Source organism: Lonchura striata, chromosome 1 (genome assembly GCF_050655825.1).
Source record: "Lonchura striata isolate lonStrDom1 chromosome 1, ASM5065582v1, whole genome shotgun sequence".
Classification (NCBI taxonomy): domain Eukaryota; kingdom Metazoa; phylum Chordata; class Aves; order Passeriformes; family Estrildidae; genus Lonchura; species Lonchura striata.
In genome coordinates this window covers 89,588,255-89,614,581 of record NC_140703.1, presented here as the reverse complement: position 1 = coordinate 89,614,581, position 26,327 = coordinate 89,588,255, and the positions used below count along the sequence as shown (strand labels likewise).

Here is a 26,327-nt window from a genome sequence, read left to right as displayed (position 1 = left end):
TTCTGACTAACTCTTTCTTCCAAATATATTTAAAATTAACAGCTCATCAAAAATAATGTTATTTGAAAATTCACAGTAAAAGTAACATGTCCGCCTGGGAAGCATCACATAGTTCTTCTAAAATATCTATTTCATGTTCAAAAGAAGAATATTATGTAGATGTGCCATATGTCAATTCCTGTGCTTTTATGGATGATAAATAAAGAATTTGGTCAATATGTTTAATATCAACACACTCTGCTGATGCCACAACAAGTTTTATTTGTGAAAATTTTAACTGTTATGTTACCCGTGAAGACATTTGTAGAAATCGGATTAAGGGCATCAAATACAATGAAACTGGCAAATCATGGATGGTGGTAATGATTTTTGTCAGCTGGGTAAATCCAGCTAGGACAGGAGAACTGCTTATCTTCAGGTCACCTCCAGAAAAACATCAGTCTCATCTGCAGCTCATTCTAAGGAGAAGTTTGAAAATCCCACAAAAATATCAAAAGAAAAGGGATATTTTATGTTTGAAACTCGTTGATTTATTACCATCTTCTTCATTTGATATTTCTGCATTTATTCTAAATGGTCAAAATAATTTCAGTCCAGCCATGAAAATGTGTAAGACATGATAAGCCTTTTTTGCTATATTAATTATGGTTCCTACTGCAAATACTGCTCCCTGAGTTGCCTTTCCCTTTTCAGATACCCACATGGAGCTCTAATAGAAGCTAGATGCATTGCACTGTGTTCAAAAGATACTTAGACTACATCCCTGATGAGCCACACCCTCAGACTCTCATTCTCTCTCCCTGGTATTACTTTTCACATCAACTTTTACGAGCAAATATGTAAAACAAAGACTCAGAGGGAAATGTTTTCTTCTATTCATACAAAGGAAGAATTCTTTACACTTTCTCCCCAAAATTCAATACACTTGAAGTCTCAGCCTGGTGTAACTGATTTCTACAGCTGTGTCAGGTTGCAGATTCCAGTATCTTGTGATCTATAAGGACTAGAAAAATGAATGGACAGCACTGTGTTAGGGAGCTCTGTTTCTATTTGCTACTCACAGCCCAGGAGACCTGAAGGTTAGAGGTCATATGTTAACTTAAGCAAGATGGAATCATTCTAAGGTGGAATTTTGGCACTGCCGTGGTCACACCTGTTCTTTTGAGGACAGACACAGTAAAATCAATCCCAGCTACAAAATGAATGAATGAATACATTGGTTACATCATAGTTTTTTAACTTCTTTCCAAGTTTGGAGGACCTAAGATCCCATTTTCTACTTACCTATTTTTGCAAAAGAGGCAAGGAGGATCCAAAGGGTAACTTCATAGGGAATTTGCACATAGTCATAGTCCAGTGTGAAAACATGTAGCCTCATGTCTTGAGAAGAGTCAACAGCACTACGGGAATCATGTTCATAGTGAGGCAAGGACCTCTTGCCCAGGCTGGGCTCACCCCCATAAGCAGCAGCAGCACAGGATACCAGGCACAACAGCAGCAGCGCGTTGGAAAGCTTTGCATGTGCAAGCGTGGCAAAGCCCATGTCTGGGGCTGTGACCATTTTATTACAGATCTAGCATATAGTGGGTGCATGAAGGTGTGCGCAGTCACTTCTTCACTTCTGCTGATTCACATTGTCCACACCACTTCTTCCTCCTCAGGGCTCTTTCACTTGCCTGTTAGAGGTCATTTTATAGTCCTTATGTGCCTGCCCCCTTCCTTGTGCTGCAGACAGACCTGGAGCTTGTATGAAGATACCGGTTGTGCAGGTTCCACTGACCCAGAAAAACCTTGGCCACAGCATTACCCCGTTGAGGAATAATAGGACTTTTCCATCTATGTAATTTATACAGTTTCTCTGATTTTTCCACTGTCACAAAAAAAAAAAAAAAACAAAAAAAAAAAAAAAAAAAAAAACCCACAAATTTTCAAAGCTCACCGTTCAGGCAGCAAGCGCAGCACGAGGGAATTGCATCGGCGGGGAGAGGTGGAGGCAGCCCGGGCAGGCAGGAGCGAGGAGAGGCTGCTTCGTGCCTTCCTCTCTTGCCCTCGCTCCCCACCCGCCTCCCCGGCGCAAGTGGCACCCCGGGCACCACACTTGGCACGACTCCCTGGTCCTGTCACACCTGGCAACAAAACTACTCAGTGTGTAAATAAATAAAGGGACTGGGCAGGGCTGGCGGGAGGGACACCTGGTGGGGGACCGTGCAAACGACAGCCTCGCTTGGTAAGGGGCTCCCTCTCTTAAACACGTGTATGTACTTTAGCAGGTAATATCAACATAAAGAGGAAGGGCTGAGTCACACCGCCTGCCTGAAATTGGACCTTGAGTTGTCTTGTGTTTAGCATTGTTTTACTCATACCAGTCAGGCACTCACCGAGTGAATACATTATCCTCTTATGGATAGTTTTTTTAAAATGCCAGAATATTTTCTCCTCCACGAGAACTACCATGTTTAGTGTCATGTGTCAGGATAACAGGGTGTGCAAACATAGTGCTGTTGATGAGAAGCATCTAAAACCTGTATTACTTATCTTAGAACTGAATGCATTTAATTTACTGACAAATTATTCAAATTATTCAATGATTTGACTCCGTTAGAAAACAGTGCAGACAGGGTGGGTGGGGAGAACAGTTGTGATACCCCAAAACAGCTAATTCTGAGGACCCTGAAACCATTCTGCATGTGCCTGGGAGGGGATTCCTTCAAACCAGCTGGCCCCACAGACTGAATGTCCCTTCATGGGTGGAGAATATCTTCCACTTGACTTTCTGAGGAAGGGATCCAGTGTGTGCAACTGCAATGGTCTAAAATGCAAAGCAAAAGGTGACGTGGTGAAAAGTGGGAAATTTGCATCAAAATGCAAAATTTGATTATCTCAAAATTATATCAAACAAATTGCCAATACAGGTGCAACTGCAGTATCAAAATTCTCAGTGGTGACAAGTGGGAAATTTGCATCAAAATGCAAATTTTTATTATCTCAAAATTATCTCAACCAGATCGCCAATACAGGTGCAACTGCAGTGTCAAAATTCTCAGTAGTGCAGTGTTTGAACTCTAGTCACTGAGAATTTTGGACTTTCTGTGCTGAGAGACACTGACCTCCAAAAGAACAGTACATTTAACTTGATGCTGTAGAGAAAGCTTCCAAAATTAAATGATAGAACTAAAATTATAAGTGTGCAATTTGAATAGAAGTGTGTAATATCCCATAATAGAAAACTTAGAGTTTAAAGTTTTAGAATAATGTATATAAAACAAAATAAAATTTTAGAGCAGAAACTAATCCTTCTTCTTCACCTTCTTCTTCATGTGTTTGGGTGGTATTGTGCAATTAAATTAAAAAGTTTGCATTATGAGCCATGAGTAGTTCATTATTTAGTTAAAATTAAAAATAATTTAAGTATCATTTCTTAATTAGACAGTTTATCCTTTAAAAACCTTGTAAAGTGAGAAATACTTTCACTTGAGGCTCCATTTTTTAGTTTATTAAAGTACTGTAAAACTCACAGTTTATGTGGCTGTAATATAAATAAAAATTAATAAACATCTTAATCCAAACAAAAAAATATCATCTCATGCATTTAATCCTGACCCTAACAAAAAAGTTAAAACTCCACAGTACAGCCAGTGATGCCCTTTGATGTTCTGCTTCTACACAAAGTACTATCTTTTGTCAGCCTCACAGCACCATCAGTCCTCCCACAAAAACTTGGAACCCAGTATAGCATTAGGTAGATAAAGCTCAGCCTGCTTGCAAAAGAGTTCTTTTTTCCAGTGTACTGATCCAGTTAACAGTAGTATTTCTTGGAATCCCTTTCCAGTAGGAAATCTGGCAGATGAGATATTCAGGTAGCATTATAAAACAAAGATTTGTTAACTTGAAGGCCAAATTAAGTAAGCAGAACAACAGAGAAGAGGCTATACCTCTCAGATTGCTCAATACTGACCATTGCATTTCACTCAGCTACAGACAGAATGCAAGATGGTTTGAGAATAAGTGGTATGAACTCTGGAGAGTTGGCAGCCAGAGGACTGCAAGGGAAAGATTTAGAGTCCCTGGAAGTCTACCAGCTGTGCCAATCAGGGCTTAGATTTACAACTGCAACACACCCATAATGCCAACAGATTCAGTGGACATTGAGTGACCAGCACCAGACAGGATCAGCTATGATCAGATGCAGGTATCCCTGAGTGTGAACTGATTTATGGGTGGTTGAATTCTTCCCCTCATTGAAGGAAGGATGGAGATGCCTGGGATAAGCTACACAGTGGTCCTTCTTTTCTGAATCCCTTTGGCATACCCAACTATAGGAGTCTCTCATGGTATTTTCTTGGTGTTCCCATTGGAGGAGGTAACTCATTTGAAGAATTTGGGTATGTCCCACTGGACTGCATCAGAAAATTAAACTGCAGGCTTCCTCTGGAGTTTCCTTTTTAAAATCTTTTTCTAGAAAGCAAGAGTTAAAATGTTCCAGAAATGAATGCAGTGCAAAGAACATTGTATGTCTCAAAATCAGAGCAAAATGGTGTAATAAATATAATAAAAATGGTAATAAAATATTAATTTATGAAAGATGGCTCACATTTACAGTTGCAGGCAGTGGCACAGTTTTCCTGGGCACTGTCACACTTCAGTGCTTCTGACTGTTTCAGAGGGAGTTACTGGTGGCTGTAGTGACAGCTGGCTGTAGTGACAGCTGGCAGCAGTCAGATGATACAGAAAAGGTCCTTGACAATCATGTTACCACTCCTGAGCCTGATGTCCTCTCCCTGTGAAATATCTATACCAGTCTGAATAACCTTTGGGAGAAGCCCTTGAGGCTGAAATTTTCCATCCTCTTAGTAGTTTTCACTGGCATGTGGTAACGCATGTATTTCCAGAACTTCTTGCGTGGAGCAGCAGAAATGGAAGACTTCCAGGTAATGACTGGTAAAATCCGAAGTGCTTTCTTCACTACTGGAGGCAAAGCCTCTGGCTCTTTGAAATCCTGGAATTTTATTAATACCAGTTTGATCCCTTTATCTTCCAATGCACAGTTCACCGCTGCCTGCAGTTCAAAGATGCTTGGTCCACTGACATAGGCTGGGCTCAAAATAATTATTACCCGTCTGCTTTGTTTAATAGCAGTGACAACTTCATCTGTGTATGCTGGAGAGGAAATGGTGAGAGTTACTGCATTCTTCAAAGGGGTTTTTATCTTACCAGCTCTTTTATCAATAGATAAAACCCAGAAATAAGGAAAGACAATAGGAATGCTGACTAATCATACAACACCTAGAAATAAGTTTGCTATCAGAGGGTACCATGGCTGCTCTTATACAACTGAGGAACGCAACTTTCTGCTCAGGACATGAAGGACACAGCTGAGACCTCAGCACACTTCAACAAGGGACACTTGGACTTGCCTTCATCTCTCCCACAGGGCTTTCTAATTACTGAGGTAGCACTGGCTAAAGTTGCTCAGAAAGTAACTACTGAAATAGTTGAAGTCTTCTTTCCAGGGAAAGGAGTCTGCTTACAAAGAAATTCTTTCACAAGAAGCCTTGTCTCAGCCTAGTAGCTCACAGCGACCTCACTCCAAAGTATGTATGCATCAGGCACAGGGACCAGACACAAAGATCAAAACATTATGAGATTTGAACATAAATTCAACTACCTAATTATACAATTTGTTGCTCTGGTGGAAAAAGTTGGTTTTGGTTTTTTTTTTTTAAGTGAAACACAATTTTATAAAAAACTGAAGATTTTTTACCATGCCTAAGGAACTTACCTCCTCCTGGAAGAATATCTCTTTCAAGAATACATAACTTGTATCCATATTTGTTTTCTAGCATATCTGGAAGAAGCTCCAGGGCAAATTTTTCCTCACTAATTAAAGCAGAGTCACTTTCAGAAGAGTTTAGTTTTGCATATGATACAAATGCATCAAATTCTTTGCCATCTAAAATAAATAAATAAATAAATAAATAAATAATAAGTAAATGACTATATACATTATCAAGTCTGGCTGAAGCATTCATCTTCTTTCTTAATGCCCTGTTTCCATTTATATCTGTTTAAGTAAGCACAACACAAACCTAAAATTATGACGTATTCCTGGATTACAGCTATCCAGTCACCAAAGACAACCTTGCTGTCTCACTGTCTTGCAAATTTTGTAGACATATGCTACCAAAGCAAACAAGCAAGCTAGAGATGTTTAGTGCAATGTATTTTAAAGGTTTAGTCCTTTCCAGGCAAAAGCTATGTGGTAGGGAATGATTCCCCATCTTTTCTCTAATTTGCCCAATGCTAATTAAAAAAACTTGTCAGTGACCAATCTTATTTTGAAATACAATAAAGCTTAAAGGAAAAATGTTATTGAATATTAGTTGCTTGCAAAACTATGCTGCTTTCATACACTGTTATGCTTATAAACAGAGAGACTCTGTTAAGGAGCAAAGGCTAAGTCTGATCAAAATATCAGTTCAGACACCAAGTACTGACTAGTTATTGAACTTTAAGTCTCCTTAAAATAATGTTTGCACAGTGCAGATGAAACATAGGTAAAGAATTTTTCTTAGCTTTGATCACCCTGGCACCAATGTCTTGAGTTAGGTGCATTCTTAACTACAAGGCAAAAGCAAAATTTATCTGCTGAATAAACTTTGAATACACTTGAGGGAGAAGGAATGTAAAATAAAATCATTTCTGGTGAAAGCAAAAGGCACAGTAGACCCAGTCCAGTTTCCCAGTTACTTGAGGATATTTAAGTTATCCTAAGACTGCCAGATTTGACAGGGAAGTATTGGAGACTCAAGCATTTTAGAATGGCAGGACATTGTCCGGCAGCCCAAATACCATCAGACACCTATGTTCAATTAGCTGAATTGTATCATATGACAATATAATGAATAGGAACCAGAAAGAAATTCCCATGTGTTTCAGGGTGCTGCTGCAGGGTGAGCTGAGAGGCTCTGTGGATTCCACCACATTGACTGCACCTTCAGCTTGGCTGCCTGGGAGCTGAGACACCCACAAGCAGTACAGAGACCTAAGTGCTGAGTGTCATGACCCATGTGCCTTGGTGTTAACCTCCTGATTTCTATCCCTAGATGTGAGATTAGGACCACAGACACAAGCTAGAGTCACCAAGTTCCTACAGGATCTAGAAAAGCCTGTATGTAAAGCAAATTCAGAAAAGTAACATGGCTGAGCTTGGGCTTAACACTTAAATTCAGAACCAGCACATAGCAGAAGGTATGTCGTCAAAAGAAAATAGAGGTGTGCAGGTCTGGAGGCCAAGAATGTGATCAGACAACACATATTGCACCTCTGCTCCTCCCCTCTGCTCCCAGACACACTTTCAATCACATCCTTCTACTGGTGCTGAAGCTTTTGTGATAACAGGGGGAGATGATTCCCTTTGCTGGTTACACACTGTCTTTTGCTGAGTTATTTTTCTGCCAAGCTGAGCCAATTTGGGCCCACAAGAGTGAATCAGCAGCAGTAGGCACACAGGATTAATGTGGAAATTAAAGGTGGGCCAAAGGTTCACTAGATTGGTTTTGATGAACTTCATTTATATTTTAAATTGAAGCTCCCTTGAAAACAGATTTTAAATAACACTAACTTGCACTACAAGCCAGGTATTCCTCATTTCACCCGCAGAGGTCACTGCAATCTTATTAGACCACAACCACTAACACATGCCTTTATAACATTACTATTACAGTGGTAAGCTAAAAATAAATACACAATAAGCACCATTAGGCCGTATTTTCACATAATTGCACAAGAAAATTACAAGCTGAGGAACTTTTGGTAGTGTACTTAAGGTGCTGGAAGTGTAGGAAATAAAGAATACCTAATTTAAGCAAAGTGATGGCATACGTGTTCTAAAAATGTTAGTATCAAATCTCCTGCAGTATTTCTTCATACATGTGGAAGAAGACAGGAGTTTTGAGGTATATTTGAATTAGCTAAGGAGGCAAAATAATCCCAGAGGGGTTGTGGTTTCTCTCTCCATAAGGTTCTGCACAACCTAGGTTGGCTCTGCTTTGAGCAGGTGCCCAGGGTACCTTCCAGTCTTGTAGGATTATTCAATTGTCTGATTCTGTGCTGAGAAGGACACAGGAGAAAAAATTATACAAAGGAAGAAACAGCAAAATCAAGTCATAACTGCTGCTTTGCTGCTGTGTGAGCAAGTCCTTTCAGTCCTCAGGTGACTTTGATATGCATCCATGAAGTGAGAAGGACATATAATCCTGCAGGTGAGAACACATTTCCCTTGGGCAGAAAACTCTCTGGGTATGCATGATTGGTCTGCACACCCCCACACCCCCGTACTGCAGATGGAGCTGTGTGCAGAAGGCACCTGAGAAGCAGGGGACAGGCAGGGGACAGGGGCTGTCATGGTGAAACCCAACGGTGTCTTCAGCTTGAGTGCACAAGCAGGTCTGTGTCTGTCCTGCTGACATGCAGGGTGTGCTCTAAAGGGACTTTCCACAGGTTCTTAAATCACTTTGTTACCAGATAGAGGGGAAATTTTGAGTGATTTTCCAAATTGCCTTTGCCAAATGCTTTAGTGCTTGTAAAAATGCTTTCCAGAAGGGCAGATAATTTTCCAATTCTGCATGTACTTAGAGGTATCTAGATATAGTTGTTTCACACTCACATATTAGATACATTTACAAACATAAAAACAGACATCCCTACCTCAAACTGCATCAAGATGCAAGGATTTTTAGAAAAATTTTCTCAGGCACAAACTATCAGAATTCTTTCAACACATTTAAGAAAATCATACATTAAGTTCTTTGCCGTAGTCATAGTGATTCCTTCAGGGCCTGTTTTAGCTGAGGTGATGGGCAGTGCTACTATTAAGACTTGAAGAATCAAAAGTTAATCACTCTGGTCCAAATGTGAAGTGGTTTCCAAAGATTTTAGGAAATATGAATATTTCCCACGTATTCATTTGCCAGTTGGTGGCCTTTATCATCTTATTTCTCTCTTTTGTTTATTCCTCTGAGAAACTTGTTGGCTTTAAGTGAAAAATACAATAAACCCTGGAATCCTTTACTTTGTTATGCCTTTAATATGTTTTTTCAGAGAAAGATTTTGAAATGTTGGAGATGCTAAATTATTCCTTGCACACGGACTGCCAAAATTCAACTTCCTACTCTTATCTTCTATGGGTAAATTAAGGTAAAAGTCTAACTGGCGTTTCTGTTGGTGTTAGGTATTTCTTTCACACTATCTGACTTTTTTTCCATCTGCATTCACTGAGCATCTTGCAAGGTTTAATAGACTTTGTACTGGCTCAAAAAGAACAGGCTCATTTAAATAACTTAATTAAATGAGTAATTCATATCAGATTATCCCACATGGCAAAAGGCAGTAGAAAAACTAGAACAAATTAATATTATACAAGGTTTCTTACCTTCTGTACTTTTGTTGTGGACCAGATAACTTCGATACATCAGCACTATTTCAATCCAGTGCTGGTAAATAAAGACAGTGCACAAAACAAATGCAAATAGAGTAGAAATGACACTGCATAGTACATATAAGAACAACACTGCAGAGAGAAAAGAGTCTATCATAACTCAAGTTTCCAAAATAATATTGACACTTAGATAAAAATTCCGTCCAGAAATGGGGACAAACCATCTTACAGAATCTTTTTTTCTTGTCCTTCTGGCAAAATCTAGGGAAGTCAAGATCTCATGTAGCCACAAACCTCAACAGAGTTTCAGTCTACTATCAGTGACCTTTTTATCATGGCATCTCTTTGGTGGTATGAAAAACCAATCTATGACAAAGTGCACAGAGAAAATAGTTTCTATGCTCAGCAATGCTGAAAATAGCCATCACCTGAGATGGAAAAGCTGCATCAGAGCAGACACAGCTGCACACAGTGCGCTTCTGGCAGCTTCCTGTTGCACCCTAGTGATGAACCTCCACTCTGAACTATGGTTAACACTTTAATTTCCACACTGATTCTGGTTTGGGCCTTGAAAGACTGCCACAATCATATCAGTTATGGTAACTTCTCAGAAACATGCACTCTAACGACTGGGAAAATAAACAGAATTATCCTATGAAAATCAGGGAATTCTGTTGCTTTCAGCAGCCTCTCTGCTTCAGTTTAGTAGATTGCCTATTAATGTTCAGAGATTGCACTCTCCTCTTCTTCTTTCCAGTTACTCTCTAACTTCCACTTGGCTCACCTGCCTGCAGTAAGTCCCCAGATAGCCCTGTTCTTCTGAGTAATCCTCAAAATACTGTGGCTTTCAAGACATCTAACAAATCAGACTTTTCCCACTCATGTTCAAGAAACTTCTGATGCTGGCTAAAAGCCAGTGTCAATGGAGAATTAATTAGTAGCAGTAGAGTAAATGAAAATTTGTCTTCAGGGGTAAATAGTCACCAGTTGATAGCTTTACCTCTCTTCTTTCTTTTCAACCGGATCACAGCAGTGGCATTCCCTACTGAATTCTCAGCAAAGCATGTGAAGCTGCTTCTGAGGTCCTTTTCAGTAACTTCTTTCAAAGTTGCAACATGAAGAAGTGTGTGTCCTTTCAAACCTTTTGGATAGACACTAGAGAGAAAAAAATGTGTATTTGCATGATACCTTTGCTGTTCATTCACACAATTTCCTAATGTCTTACACACAAAAGCAGAGGAGCTTGCAACTTCTTAACATTCATCTTGAACTTTTAATAGTAATGCAGTATTCTGGTTTGGAACCTTCTCTTGGTTTATACATGGTAAGAAAATACTAACTATCATCATAAGAAAATATTTTGATAAGCCTAAGGACTGGAAGGTTTATCCTTAATTCAGCTACTCAGCAAAATATTTACCACTTGCCTAGTTTTCAATATATAGTCCCCTTTACTTCTATAAATTACTTGTGGTTTTCTAAGATGTAAAATATTCACCTGGAAGAAATGCAGAGAAATAAAACTTCAAAAAGAGAGAGAACTAGCTGGTCAAAAGACTGAGCAGCTCAGCCTCTTGCACTGGGGTAAAAAGGACATGATAGGCAAACAGAATAAGACAGAAATAAGGGACAGAAGTACAGGAAATGAAGAGGTAACTGAGGAATCCCTTCAGGGTTGAGTGAAGGATATGGAAAAGAGATCTGTATCTGCAATCACTCCAGAATACCCAGGGTTTCTGAGTTGCTGAAAGCCACATGTATAAGCATCTCTGGGTCATCCCAAAAGTCATCTCGCATCATGCCCCTGCAAAATGATAGTAGACCATGGCTCTGCCTCTGCTACCTCAAGATATGTAGGAGTGAGCATAGGCAAGGATTCAACCAAAATCTGTTGGGGATATTTCACTTGTCTGTATTTTTAAAAATAAACAGAAACTCTGCCCATGAAAACAGCTAAAAACTTGTTAACAAGAACATTCCAAATCTAAACATTCTGAAGTTAGGAAAATTTGCAGTCTATCTCCTAAGTGTGTGATATCATAACTTATTTTTTTCCCATATGACTCCTATTATGAACTTGATTTTAGCAGTGACACCAGAGCCTTTGCTTCCCCCAGTGTACAGAAAGTTTACCCATAAAATTTACTCAGGGCTGTGTGGTGAAAGACAGATTTGCCTGTTTTGCCTCTATGCTGTTGCTTGCCCAAGTTGAACACTGCGTAAGTGAATGAAAACAGGAAGGAAAGGGAAGTGTAATGACTTACAGGGGTTGCCCCAGCTCACAGGAAACCTTTCCCCTACATGTTTCTTCTCTGCAGGGTCTGGCTAATTCTCACCAGGGAGGAGTCTCAAAATTCAGTGTCCTGAAATTCAGTGCTGCAAGCCCTCCTCAGACCTGGTCTGCAACACCCCAGTGTCTGAGTCACACAAACTCCCTTCAATGTCCACAGTATTGTTTTGATGATGTGATTAATTCCCCACTCAGAGACAGCTTCCAAAGGCAGATTGTGTGAATTGCTAGCAAGGCACAACAGAGACTGTGCTCTCAAGAATACCTGGAAACAAGAACACTTGAAAACAACTGAGGCAGGGACAGGCAAGCAGGAACCCTTTATGTTGAAACCATCTATGAGCTAAAGTTTTAAGAGCTAAGATTATGCAGAATTTGAGTTCTTGGTTGTATGGCCATCAATATGTGCTTCTGTATGTGAAAGTCACATGCCTGTCCCTTGCTTGTGGACATATGCATCACTAGCTGAAAGCAAAGAGCCTTCTAAAGTTTTTCAATAAAGTGTATTCAGTAAAGTTGTTATAGAAGGACTTTTAAAGTTGCTTGTGGTGGTAATAACCAGACTATTAGGGGGGATGGAGGAGGAGGTTCTCACGTTGTTTCCTGATTCAATTTCTCATTTACATTCTCTTCGATGTTTCTTATCCACGTTACCCTCATTGGAGAAACCCTTTCAAACCCAAACTGTACACGACATTCCAATTCAAGTGGTTTGCCTGGAAAAAATGAACACAGAAAAACCATGCCTGCAGAATATTATTCTCTTAAATAGCCTAGAAAGCAATGCTGGTTTGCTTTATCAAGATCTGCCATTATTTATCAATACCTCATTTAAATATTTTCATTTTTTCTAGAAGAGGAATTGAAACTTACCAACTTCTACTTCGAGGATCACAACACCATTGGGATACAAAAGGTTTGGTGGATGAATAGTGTTTTTTGCTGCAATTAATAAGAATATAATTAAGTATAAAGTTATTGGCAGTGTAGAAAACAAAAAAAAATAAGATTTAATTTTTCAAGATTTAGGTGGAATTTAGACACCTAAGTCCAAGAGAAGGACAACAAAACTTGCATAGCTACTCAAACATCTCCTATCTTGTTTACAGAGTTACTCTTACACGAGCTGAGAAGCTCAGCAACTAGTCTGTGCTTTAAATTATTTAGGATTAAAAAATTAGGAACCCCCCCCCTCCTTGTAAAACCCCCTGAAGGGTGCAATCCTCATACCAGTCCCCTGCCAAACCTCTTTTCATGCCCAGTAAGCACAGAGCACATGCACACCCCATTCATAAGCACAGATACTTGTACCAAAATAGCCATGTTGTTTTCAAAGCTCAGGTCACGCCAGGGCACAGATAATGACACCCACGGGTAGTAGAATAAAACCCACAGCTCTGATATTCTAGGAAAGTCACATACTGCAGGAAATGGTGCATCATAACATCTTTTCATTCTGGTTGGGGTTTTTTTTGTTTGTTTTTGTTTGTTCTTTTTTACTGGGTCACAGCAGAGAAATAGATCACAGAGTCACAGAACGAGCTGAGTTGGAAGGGACCCACAGGATTGAGTTCAGCATCCAGCCCTGCACAGAACCGTCCCCAAGAGTCACACCCTGTGCCTGAGAGTGTTGCTCAAACACTCCTTGAATTCTGTCAGGCTTGCTGCTGGTGACCACTTCCCTGGGGAGCCTGTTCTAGTGCCCAACCACCCTCTGGGTAAAAGGCATTTTTCTAATATCTGCCCTAAACCTCTCCTGACACAACTCCAGGCCATTCCCTCAGGTCCTGTCATGGAAGACCTCCACTGCAAGAAGGTCTCACCTCAGTCTGCAAGGTTATAGGATGCATATGGTGCCTTTTAAGTTTTTCTGACTGCTCTAGAAATGAGGGAAAAGAACTGAGAAGGACAATGTGTCAAGTACAGTCAGATCAGAATAAAAGCAGAGCTTGTCCAAGCCTGCCTGGAGAATATTGTGGGAATAAAGCCAGAAGGAAGAGTGAAAGAGCAAGAGTATTTTAAGCCACCACACAGAATTCTCACAGGTTGGTAAGACATGGTTTCCTGTCCTGATGGGATGGATACATTTTTCCCTTGAACTCTTAGAACCAAATTCTTAAAATACCTGCGGAAAGATGGATCACCTAGTTCAGAAAATATCCTCATTATAAAATATCCATGAAGCTTCAAAGGAGTGTTTCTTCACTAGACCATAAAACCAGGTTGCCTCACTTGACACACATCTTTTGCTCCCTAAATTTTGTTCTCCCTTTCACAGAGTGGCCTATCTTCCACCAGGATGCTAAGGAATAGTCCTGTGCTGTTTTCATACAGAAACAGCTGTACTGCATCCATACAGTTCAGGATATAGATTAGATTTATACTTTCCTACAGGACCTAGTGCTATTACTATTGGATGTTCTAGTTGGTGTCCCAAGATGTCCTCTGAATACTTGGAAGAGGATTTGAATGATCCTGTAGCTAATTCAATTTATGGGTTTTTCAGAACAAAAGCCTGAACAAAAGACATAAATAAACATAATAAAGAAAACATACTTCAGGTGTTTTATTCTGGGTTATTATATTACTCACCAGTGACTTCTACTGTTACTGCTGTTCTCACTGTCCACTTGATAATGTTTTCGGACAGAGTATAATCACACACATATGTCCCAGCATCTTTGTCATAGGTTGGATTCAAGTAGATTTCATTCTGCTTAAGTTTTAGGCTCGGTCTGCTTTTCCTGTATTTTATCTGATGACCATCCTAATGAAAAGAATGTCTAAGAATTAAAGGTTTGGGATTTTTTCTTGCTGTTGTTGCTGTTAGTAAAATATATTTTAATATATTTGGACAGGATTTTCATGGAATAAGGGCTAAACCAAAGTTTTTTCACTGAAGCCCAAAAAGGGATATATTAGGAGCCTGAGGACATTTTTCATTTACACTAAAAAATATGTGGAACACCTTGATTTTTAAAAAATTATTTATAATGAATTGTTGATGTAAAAATATGGAATCACAAAACTAATCTAAATTAAACTCCTATTACCAAAGAGAAACAAAAAGGACCACTTTTTTGATGGACTAGGTATTTTTTCTTTTGCAAATAAATAATTTTGAAAACATTTTAAAGTTATTTTATGAGAAGTAAACCATGAGTTTTGATGGTCTGAGGTTGAGAACACTGCCACTACTTTTAGAAGCACGGGAATGTTCTATTTTTTAAAAGCGCCCCTATTTTTCAGCTTATTATATTCATATTCCACCAAAACCAGCAAGAATTTTCCTTAAATCAAGTTCCTTAAAATATCCAGTAAGGCAAATGTGAAGATGTTCCTTAACATCAGTGGATTTCAGATCAAGATGTAGGTAAAGATAAACCTTATTTAAAATTTTAAAGCAAATGCAGAATAACTTTGACTAGATCATAATTCTACCTGATAGAATAAAATAATGTAAATAATACCAGGCAGGAAAATGCATAATTGAAAATTTTAGTCATTTTCTTTTGCTCCTTTATACAGGTTTGGATGCTATATTACCATCCTTATGAACACTAAGTCAGTAGTGGTTCAGTGGAATAGTGTTTCATTTAAAATAGGACTCTTGGAAAGAAGAATTTGAAACATTATTCTTAAAATAATTTTGTGTCTAACAATGCCAGTTTTCTTTGGTATATTGGATATTTTCAAAATTTGAAAGGTCAAAACAAAACTTAAAATGTTGCATTTCAATCATGTCAGTTTTGTAAAAAGCCTATTTTAATTCTCAATTTCTTAAATTCCTTAACTGAAACCAAGCCTTTCTTGGCTTCTGTTTTGTATAATAATGTTTTGGGTGTGGCAAATTTCTTCAATACTCTTCCTTAAATACTTGATATATATCAGTCCAAGAGTCTACTTTTGGATTTAGTTTCTTTGCCATTGCCTGCCAAAGAAGAGTTCAAGTACTATGGCACATGGACATTAACTAGATCTGAAGCTCCACCTCCACTCAGCAGTTTCCAGTACTCAATAGACTGACTCCTACCTTGTACCATTTCACATCCTGCTTTTTGATGTGGCTGTAACATTTTGTCCCAGGACAGGTTATTGAATTCCCATTGCCAGCAAGCAGATATAGAATATTTGTGTCATAACCTGAACATTTTGCTGCTGTCTTTGTTTGAACATCCAAAACCATTTTGAGACATGGGATTTTTCCCCTGAGTGATGTTAAAAAAAAAAAAAAAAAAAAAAAAAGTTAAACACTTAATACACAAGCCAAACCATTAATTCTCAATAATTCTCCTATAGGAATAGAAACCTTCTGCTCCTTTACTCCATTACTTTTTTGCTCTGTTACTTACCATATCCTACAGATGTACACTCCAGAAGCACTGTCCCTTATTGGTTTAAACCAAAGTGCATCCCCTTGGAAAGTCAGGTTTGAGCTTTCCTTGATGTCCTTCAGTGTCTCTTTATCTTTCTGATGCCAGAACCATTTCACCTTATGTTGATTTAGAAGTGAGCTGTTATAAATGTTGGTAGCATCTTTATCTGGTAAAGCACATTGCAGAACAAACTCCTCACCATTAATTGCACGATACCATATTTGAGGTTCAACATGGGAACATCCTGAAAAGCAGGACAGTAAGATATCAGTACCATCTGAAAAAATGCAGAGTCATGGTGAAAAAATTAAAAATAAAAATTAGAAACAAAAATAGAACTTTATCTTTTTTGTGTTGAATATTTCTTTATGTGATCAGCACAGCACATGGACTAATAAAAAACAGGTTTTCTTAAATATGTAATTTGCCAATGTTCTTGAAAATTTATTCAAAGGTTCCAAAGGTTTCTTAGGCCTATTTTCAGAAGCTTAATGTGAAGAGTTTTTGTGATGTGCAGACTTTTGCGTGCGTGCTAACCTGCTAAACCTCAAGTCTGTAGAAATGCAGATGTAGCTGTTCTTGATCTCACCATATTCATGGATAAGGGACTGACATAAGCCTGAAGAAGCAGAACCTGCCCACCACATGCCCTATTTAAGGTATGATTGACAAACATCATTGTCTCACTGCTTTTAAATATTTACCCTCCTATGTTTCAGCAACTGTCTCTAAAATTACACTTTTTTTTTAATTCTGAAAGATATGGTCAGCCATCCTAATGCCCATCCTGCCAGTTAGGCTGCTGTGATCTTTGAAAGTATGGCAGGATTTCACCCCAGCAGAAGGGAGGTCATGAAATCTGTTCCCTATCTGCCCACCTGGGAAACTCTTTACAGTTTCATTTTATCTCTGCGCACTAAATTGGATCAAGATCCTCTAGATATATTGTGTGTGTGGAAGAATTTGATAAATCAATCTCTTTCTGCTTTTGTCCTCCTTGTCCTCAGTCCTTTCCTCATTAGACCAGATACTGGAGACCTAAATCACAGATGCAATTAATTTGTTTCATTTAGGCCTCAGAGACTTTCCTTAGCCTTTATCCTTTTCACTGCGGAACTGATTTTTGAATCAAATTTAGGGTAGCTTGTATACTTCAGAAGCTTGCAGAAAGGCTATTTGTCAGATACAAGCATGGACATTGTGCAAAAGCAAGGAAAAATTAAGATCTCCTTTTCTAAGTTTTCAGAAAGCACCACAAACACCGAATATCACTGAAGCATATTCTTACCTGGCAAATTAATCTCTCTAACTTCTACCCCACTGACAAATACTGTTAATATCCAGCACAAAGTGAGCATTGTTTTCTTTATCAATTTTGGCTGATATTCAGAGACATTTTCTTTAAGAATCATCTTGCTCTCTGCAAAAGAGGAAAATGGGGTAGATTTTTTTGTAAATAAGAGTCAAATAAAATAGTGTATTTCATTGTGTACCTCTGTAAAACTTTGCAAACATTATTTTCTTCATATTGTGTTTTTTAAAAATGGGGTTTGGAGCACTTTTCCTGTTCATACTATTTCACTGAAATACAGAATGGATAATACTCAAGAATATGCAACAGTGTCTCTAAATACACCTGCATAAAATTGCTTACAGATGAATTTCCAAGTCATACTACAACAATGCAGAACTCCACCTCTAGAATGGAAATGCAGATCCTTCCTCCTTTGATAGGAGCATGTTCTCTAAGATGAGAGGTAAGATATCAAATATCATCAGCCTCCAGCTAATGATGCCTATCAGCAACAGACTGAGACAGGAATAAATGGTACCAAAAATCCATGGAGCGCTGTTGTAGCTTGAAGGTCAACAGGCTCAGATTATATTCCTTTGGGATTAAACCAAATCTGAAAATGTGCTGCAGCTGCAAATGGCATTGAGTCCATGTGACTGGAGAACCATGCAGAAGTAAAGCCCTCAAAGCATGTCCTGTATGGGCACATGTGTTTGGTTCTCTCTTTCCCTCAAGAGACATGCTCCTACTGGGCTTTGTTACCAGCCAAAATGAGCATACTTAGGATGTCTACTAGGGCCAGCAGAGCAACCTAAAGCCCCTTCTCCTCCACCGTGGTGTGCCTGTGTGTACAGCATCAGGCCTTACTTTTGTACTACAATGCTGTGCTTGAACAGCCCTGCTGAGAAGGGTAACACCCACACCAGCATAAGGGACCAGCTCTGCAGGCTGCTCTCTGTAAACCGAGACTGGGAACACCCAGGGGATTCGGAGCAGGTTCACAAGAACTCAGATGCATCCAGACTCCCATATGACAGTACCCTGTACAAGGTGAAACCCCAAACCATATTGATATGTTTTGCCTCTTCCACTAAGAAGTCTGATCTGCATCCCATAGCCTTCTCATCCGCATGCTGCCCAGTGTGCATATTCAACAGCCATGGCTTAATCTGGGTATTTAGTAAGGACATACCCAATGTCTATGACTGACACATCTGCAGTGTCTGCTCCAGGAGTAAAGGCACACTGCCTGGTTCAGGAGCAAAGTACTTTGCTGTTGTTCCATTTGCACAGCTGTGCATTGTGCAACAGAGCCCTCAAGGGATTTTTTTTCTTTCCTTTTGCCATAGAGTGACTCTGCATTTGCAGTGCCAGAGAGGCACTGAGTCAGCCCAAAGGAAAAGCAGAGAGGTTGGGCAAAGGTTAATCCCTTGTCTCTTGGCACCTCATGCAAATCAGATACTACTCATACTGCTTAACATCGACAGAGCATCCAGTGCACACTGAGCTAGAGAGAGGTGATGAGACCTCCCACGCTGCACTTTTCCAGGCAGCTGTTTTGTGTAGAGAGGAGAACTTTTAGTCACCATTCTCTTCAGAATGTCTCTATTCCTTGCAAGTGAATGGAATTATCTATTTTTTATGCTCAGAGGCCACAGGAAGTACGTTAACTCATTTGTCTCACCCCATCCTGGTGCTCTGTTACAGGTTGGCTGCCAACTGTCATCAACCCACATATTTTTTTAAAATCATCCTGAAACTCTGAGTCTCTATGTATGTCTCAATGAATTGAGTTTGCTACCAGCACTGGGAAAAAGCCCTCCATAAGTTTATCCAACTTTTTTATCCACTGATAAAAGATCAACAGATCCTGACTCTCGAATCTGGGTTTATGACAACTGTGAAGACCTCGCTCAAGGTATTCACTGAGGCTGTATCTCTAGCCATGTTAATTCTGTATAAAACCAAGAATGGTGTTTTGAGTTATGTCATCCAACAGCCTACATGTCAAAGGCATGCTGGTGCCAGTAGCAATCAAGATCCAGGGGCCTTTTTGGTGGTTCAGTGCTATAGTCCTTGAGCAGGTGAGCAGGTGTTGCTGTTGTCAAAAGCAGAGCAAGCACTTCATTCTTGTGACCAGTGACATGACTTGAGGAGACAGCATGAAGCTGTGTCAGGGGCAGTTCAGATTGGATATGAGGAAATTTTTCTTTACTCAGAGGGTGGTTGGACACTGGAACAGGTTCCCCAGGGAAGTGGTCACAGCACCAAGCCTGACAGAGTTCCAGAAATGTTCAGACAACAGTCTCAGGCACATGGTGTGATTCTTGGGGTGTCCTGTGTAGAGCCAGGAGTTGGACTCAATGATCCTGATAGGTCCCTTCCAACTCAGATTATTCTATGATTCTATTATGTATTTCTCTGTCCTCTGCACTCCACTCTCTCTTGACCCCAGGTAAATGGTCCAGTCTCTCCTGTGACAGCTCTGGTCCTTCCTGGTGACTCTTTAAGCCACCTGTGGCTCTGTTAAGCCACCAGAAGCTATTTGAAAAGCATCTGACCTGGAACAAGATAAGCAGTGGGAGTGTTTACTTCCCAACTTCCCATGTGTGTGTAACTGGGGACATACAGGCCACGTGTAGTGAAACTGCATGAAGTGACTGTTCACAAAGCATTTAATAATGCCAGTGATGTATAATCTCTTTGTTCTGCAATTTGCTGCCATACTAATGATACCTTCTTTAAGCTCCAAAAGGTCACCACAGATGGGAAAGAAGTGCTAAAGGGAAGGTTGACTAATGAATGTTACACCTTTGGTTAGCAATCTTTTCAATTTTTCTGTTGTCTTTAGCTAGGCATGGGAAAATACACTGCTGTCATTTTGGGGATTTTTTGGTTTTGGTTTTGGTTTTGGTTTTGGTTTTTTTGCTAACTGATAACATTTTTATTAGAGAATCTTGTACTCATTGCATTTTTATAGTTTAAAAAGTATAGTAGGATGTGAAATTAATAATTGTCATCTTGCAAGTGTGCTTGACAAGAACAGGGAAATTCACAGCAGGAGCAGACAGCAATCATCATTCAGGTACATTTGCACTGCAGGTGGTTTGGTGACTCAGTTTACTCAAGGACTGATTTGTCTTTATCAGTATCTACCAGAGAAAGAAAGGACTCTACTCCAGGCAACTTGTTATCAAAAGTCTCTCCACCTTCTCCTGCCATGTACAAAACCATATTATAATATTCTTAGTCTAGGGATTTAGGGTGCTACTTAATTGAAAAGTATTGTATATAAGGAAATTAATGTGATCTTCACATAATTTCTTGTGCTAAAAGAATGCAAGTGAAAAATAGGAATTGTAATACATTAGCTATGTTTCAATTCCTAAAGGACTGTTAGAAAAAAATGAGTAAATTTCTATATCAGAGAGTTTCCACAGTATCATAGAATAAGCTGAGTTGGAAGGGACCTATAAGGATCATCGAGTCCAACTCCCAGCCCTTTTGGAACTCTGTCAGGCTTGGTGCTGCGACCACATCCCTGGGGAGCCCATTTCTGTGCCCAGCCACCCTCTGGATGAAGAACCTTTTTTTAAGATGCAGCCCAAAACTTCCCCTGACACAACTTCAGGCCACTTCCCCAGATCCTGTCACTGGTCACCACAGAGAAGAGATTAGTTGTACACTGTGATGAGGTCTCCTTTCAGCCTCTTCTTTTTCTTCTTCAGCTTTTTACATAAAATATAAGCAAAAAAATCAAAATCAGTTTCTTGAGAGCTGTGCCAAGTTTCAGGATATCTCTGAAGTCTAGTAAAGAGTGGCATACCACAATCCTTCCATAACACAATTCTTATTCTGATGAAAATCACTTCACCATCAAGCTATCAATTCCTGTGTCTTGCATTCAATGGAAGGGCAAGCATAATCTGATTCTAGGACTAAGATTAGTAACAGCCACACAGCAGATGAAAAAAGCTTTACCATGTCTACAAAATTGAAAAGGATATTTAATGAAGCTACTTACTAAGACATTACTGTTTGTCTGACCAAGCAGTTAAAGCAAATTTATTTTAAAATGCACATTCAAAGGCAATAAAATGAACTCACCTTCAAGCAGACAGGATAGGGAGAGCTAAAATCTGAACTTAAGACATTTAATTTTTAAAAAATTATCTCAAGATCTTTCTTGCACATCCTACATAACATGATAAGAATTGTGGTTAGTTCTAGCTGTGCACTGTGTTGAGTTTGTTTCCTTTACAGGAATTTCCTCTACCTCACTCATCATCCCTTCCTTTCATAGTTTAGTTGCATTATGTTGAAATTTATGGGTCACTTTCTTGTAAAAAAGAACAGGGGAAACACCTCCTAGTAAGAGATCAAAGCTTCTTGGGTTCTAAAATCTTCTATTTGCACTGTGTGCAAAATTGTGTTGGATTTTTTTAGTTTGCTTCATTTAAGAAGAGTACTGTTTCCTTTTTTTTTCTTTTTCCAAATGCTGCTTTTAAACAGTTCACAAAAATCTGTACTATCTGAGATCTACAAGATTATTCAATACACAATAATACTCACATTAAGACTTGAGTTCTCCTTACCATTAATGTCCTCAGCTACTTTCCACACCCACTGTAAGTGGGAGCTACATGGGGGCACTGTTTCCTCCTGTGTCCTCCTAGCTCAGCCTCACTAGTTAGCCAAACACAGCCTTGGCAGAGAGGGAAGACAAGCCCTGAAGAATTAGAGCCATCTGTGACTTGCCCCTCTTGGACCTGCAAGAAGGCAGAGCACTTCAGCATACATAGTCCCACACAGTCCAGCCCCTCTTTCAGGCTTCCTGCTTGGATGTAAAACCCATAAAAAACTGACTGCAGAGTGCCCCAAGCTACATAAAAGCATGTGAGACCACTTTGCCATCAATTCAGATCCCAATGATCCCTATTCCAATAGAGGATATGTAAATATTTGTCCATCAGTTCGCAACAGACTTATTTCAAGAACAGTAGGACTTGGTTTTCTTTTCTTGTGTGAAGTTATTTATTTTTTACTGCATATTGCCACAAGAAGGTTAAAAATGCTGTTTGTCTCAAAGCAGGGGATTTCAATTTTGCCTCTGTTTATGCACATTCCTTTATGCAATGACCAATATTAATGCTTGATTCTGTTGGGTTCTGAGCATTTGGAGATAAAGGATTTGTATTCTCAGCTTCCACCACATTTTTAGCTTTCTGCTTATTCCAGACCTGAGCCCACTGATGATCAGCCTTGGTGATTGTCCCCTAAACTATAGTCAATGTTTTGCCCTATTGCAAAATACGTGTTTGATTTATAAATTACAAAAGGCTTCCATTTATGTCTAGAAATTTCAGTATAAAGAATTAAGCTTTTGAAGGTGTCCTGACAGATAGAAAAAAAAAAAGTCTTTTGTTCCCTCTTCACTTAAAGGAATTACAGAGTGCAACACAGCTGAATTCAAAGCCTTTCTTCTTTCCAACTCAGATTATCAGAAAAAAAATGGTTCTTTCATGGAGATGCATCTTAAAGACATAAAATATCCTTCATTAATTTTAAGTGTAAATTGTTGTAGTTTCCAAGTAATAAGGCTTACCACAATCAAAAATTAAGCATAACAGTCCAACAATTATATTAGAAATACATTTTAGAAATACAATAGGAGCACCAGTCACATATAGTTTTGAAAGCCACACTACCAGAAGTCTAAGTGGTATGTCATACTGGTTACCACACTGGATGAGAATTTTGTAAATAATAATACCAAATATTTGGCTAAACCTCTTCTCCAATTCACCCTTTTGTCTTCTGCAAAAATAATATAGACAGTAAAAAAGCAGCCTTACACATTTGCACTTCCAAGGTTCGTATTTCTCTTTGACTGCAAGGCAAAGTGCATAAAGAAGAGGGTAAAGGACCACTCCAGAATATTCTCCCTGCTTCCACTCTCTCCCCACCCTCTCTTGCCTTTTACTCACTTACCCTCCCACTCTGCTAAAATTTAGCACATTTTATGCTATATCTCCAGAAAATTTTACATCCCCACCCCTGTGGAAAGTCAAGTTTGGGGGCTTTATCTTACCTTGTCCATCTCACTTCTGCTCAAGTGGGGAAAATGTACCATCTTGGTGTGTATGCAGTGTAGACTTACAGTGCTGAGAGGATTAGTTTTTTTACTATTTTGGTACTATTATGACACTTTTCTGGCTTGACACATTTACACATTACCTCCTCCTCTGCCCTGCTATGGTTAACACCTAGTAGGTAAGAAATTTTCCACTCCAATTATCTTCTGCACTGAGTCAGTGGTGCTGATTCTGCTGTTGAAGGAGGTGTCTGAACAATATCTAAATATGAACCTTTGTCTATTTTGTACTAGTTTATGTACCTTTTGAAATAACATACCATCACAGGTGGTTTCTGGAACTTGTGGGTGATTGTGAAATAAAGGAAGTTGGTGTTACTTACCATCAATTTGCTGCATTACAGTGAATTCTGCCTCGGGCATCAGGGACTAACATATCTAGAGCCACAGAGGTACTTTGAATATACTAATAACTGAATAGCCACATGCCAACAGAGAAATAGCAAAGCAAATTCTCACAATTCTTAGCAGTTAATTAGAAAAGATTGTCTAGCACCTCAAATTCCATGACAATTCCTTCTTGATTTCCATGGTAGTTCAGCCTGCTTACTTCAAGCCAAGAAACATAAACCTGACAGAGATGACCACCACTGAATTTTTCGTTTTCTTTTAGTAACTTACTGTACTTCAGCTTAAAAGTAGGTCAGAGTAGTAGTAGTTTCTCCTTTACTATCACAGGAGACCTTACTCTTATAATGGCTTTAATGCCCATTATACATTTATTCAAGTAGACATCCTTGTATGCATATCATTCCTTAGCTTGAACAGCTCTTCTTTCTAGTGCTTTTCTTTTCCTGTATGCATTTGGTAAAAATGCTCCTATTCTTTTCCCTGGCCATTTTACCAAGCTAGCACTTAAACTCTTCCAGGATCCTTTGCATGGTTCCCCTGCTGATCCTTAATAGCTCTGCCTCACAGGTCTCAAGGTCTTGTTTCATTGGAAGCAATTCATTATTTGTCTTTCCTTCATCATGCTGGGAGCTGGAGACACTCCTGAGATTATCACAGTTTTCATTTCCAGTGTACGAGTTCCTTCCTTGTAGATTAATTTTTGTTGCTGATCCATAAAGCCAGTATCTTCCTTATGTATTACATAAATAAATATGCTTAATGTATGGCTTATCAACCCAATATGCACAAATAGGGACATTGCTATCACAGCTGAGAGCTAAATATTTACTTTCAAGTTTCCTGAAAGAGGAGGTCTCATAATGAAGTGTCGTAATGAAGTCCTCAAGAGATCTTTTTGCTAGTGATATTCAGATAATTCCTAGTATGTACTGCCTGCTCTTCAAGACTAGACACAGTTACTTCTGAATTTGCCCAACTTTTTCTAAAAAGTTGGGTTTGTACATCATTACAAGGAGTTTTGGAACCTCTTATGGAGCATTCCTTCACCTTAGTCAAAACCCCTAAAACAGCTACAATTTTCCAGCAATGAACAGAAAAGAGTTTTGTAACATTATAGTAGAATAAGGTCTCCAGCACACCACTGAAATTGGCTTAGTTATGGTAGTGGTTGAAAGCAATACAGCAATAACCCATAAATCTATTTTATTGTCTTTAAGAAATACCCTAAGGCATCAATGTACTGAACTCTATTATTTTTGTATTTAATAGTTTACAAGAAAAAAGTATATTACACTGGACTGTCTTGCTGAATTACACACTACTTCTTAACAGAAGAGGCCAGATGGGAGATCAGACAATAAAAGACAAAACCCTGTGATTACTTTTTTATATATTTAGCTGACAAAACAAACAAACAAAAAATACTATTGTGCCCTATTTGCAGCTGCTTTCACTGAAATTCAGAAAATTTGGATTGCTGAACTACAGGAAGCTGTAAACTGTGGATACTGCAGAAAGCTTGGTAACTGCTGCTTCACCCAGACACACAATCTAATTCCACTTCAGAAAATAATTTCCCAAAAATGCAATCACATTTGCTTTTTCAAAATATTGATTGCTTTTCAAGTATATCACAAGCATCTCATTAGGAAAGGCAATGTTTTGAACATTCTTAAAGTCTGCAAGCAAGACCAAGTTGCCTCTAAAAAGAAAACAACTTTTTCACTTTCTCTGAGAAATCAAGATAGAAAAGGTTCTTTTCAATATAAAACCACAGTTTTAGAGTAATCTTCCAGGCCAGAAACACACATCTATCTTCATAACTGTTAATCTCTAACCATTTTTAATTACCTGAGGAATCAATCTACTGAACTCTGAATGTGAAACATAAAATTCTGCATTAATATTTTGCATAAATCAACTATGTACCCTTACACAGGGTACTATGTATCCTTAAGGTCTAAGATATCCAGTGAACACTAACCTTGCCCTGCACACACGGGAGTGTCTGCTTCAACAGATTCTGGGAATCTCAACTTTGTTATACTTGGAGAATCACCAGACAACAACAGAACCTGGGCTGACACCCCCACTGCTCGAGGCTCAGCCCTTTGTCCACTGAGAATATCCAAAATTGTCTGATGGGAGCACTTCACTGAATTTGAGGGGCACTTTTCAAGGGATACCTGAGAAATACTTCTCTAGGTCTGCGTGCAAGCAAGTGTGAATATGTTATAGTAAATGTACTATGAATGTTGCTCTCCTAAAATACTTAAATATGTATGCTATATTAATTCTTTGTTAAATTGTTTAACTTAAGCTATCAATTAAGTGCTCTTAAACCTTTAGGCCAAAACTGTTGGTCAAGACTGGCTCAGTTTAGCTGTGGCTCTGAACCTTGTGCCTAAATGGGAGGGTCTTCCTTA

General features: G+C 39.0%; 2 protein-coding genes across 7 annotated transcripts in view; both read right to left on the bottom strand.

The window, feature by feature from the left end:
• SLC9A4 (solute carrier family 9 member A4) overlaps window positions 1–2,075 on the bottom strand; it is a 33,924-nt gene extending 31,849 nt beyond the window's left edge. The window contains exon 1 of one of the 4 annotated variants that reach the window (XM_085582848.1): window positions 1,940–2,075. Coding sequence is in view for 3 of the 4 variants with exons in the window: in XM_085582858.1 (XP_085438984.1) it covers window positions 1,285–1,561 (277 nt within the window). In the remaining variant the exon portion in view is untranslated. Of the gene's footprint in view, window positions 1–1,284 lie in introns of all 4 variants that reach the window. The other 3 variants (XM_085582858.1, XM_085582837.1, XM_031506416.3) reach the window with 3 other exon arrangements.
• On the bottom strand, window positions 1,894–24,884 carry IL18RAP (interleukin 18 receptor accessory protein). Of its 3 annotated transcripts, XM_085582951.1 has the most exons (12): window positions 23,488–24,884; window positions 21,504–22,165; window positions 17,391–17,522; window positions 16,079–16,346; window positions 15,760–15,934; window positions 14,319–14,493; window positions 12,600–12,668; window positions 12,322–12,442; window positions 10,437–10,591; window positions 9,431–9,568; window positions 5,780–5,950; window positions 1,894–5,157 (listed from the first exon to the last, which is right to left on the bottom strand). In XM_085582951.1, exons 3-12 carry the CDS (start codon window positions 17,512–17,514, stop codon window positions 4,790–4,792), a joined length of 1,764 nt encoding a protein of 587 aa, XP_085439077.1. In that variant the 5' UTR covers window positions 17,515–17,522; window positions 21,504–22,165; window positions 23,488–24,884; the 3' UTR covers window positions 1,894–4,789. The 3 variants fall into 3 exon arrangements, with proteins under 3 accessions (XP_085439077.1, XP_085439066.1, XP_031362278.3); XM_085582940.1 differs by having other exon boundaries at window positions 21,504–24,884; XM_031506418.3 differs by lacking the exon at window positions 21,504–22,165.
• Between the last annotated feature and the right edge of the window lie 1,443 nt (window positions 24,885–26,327).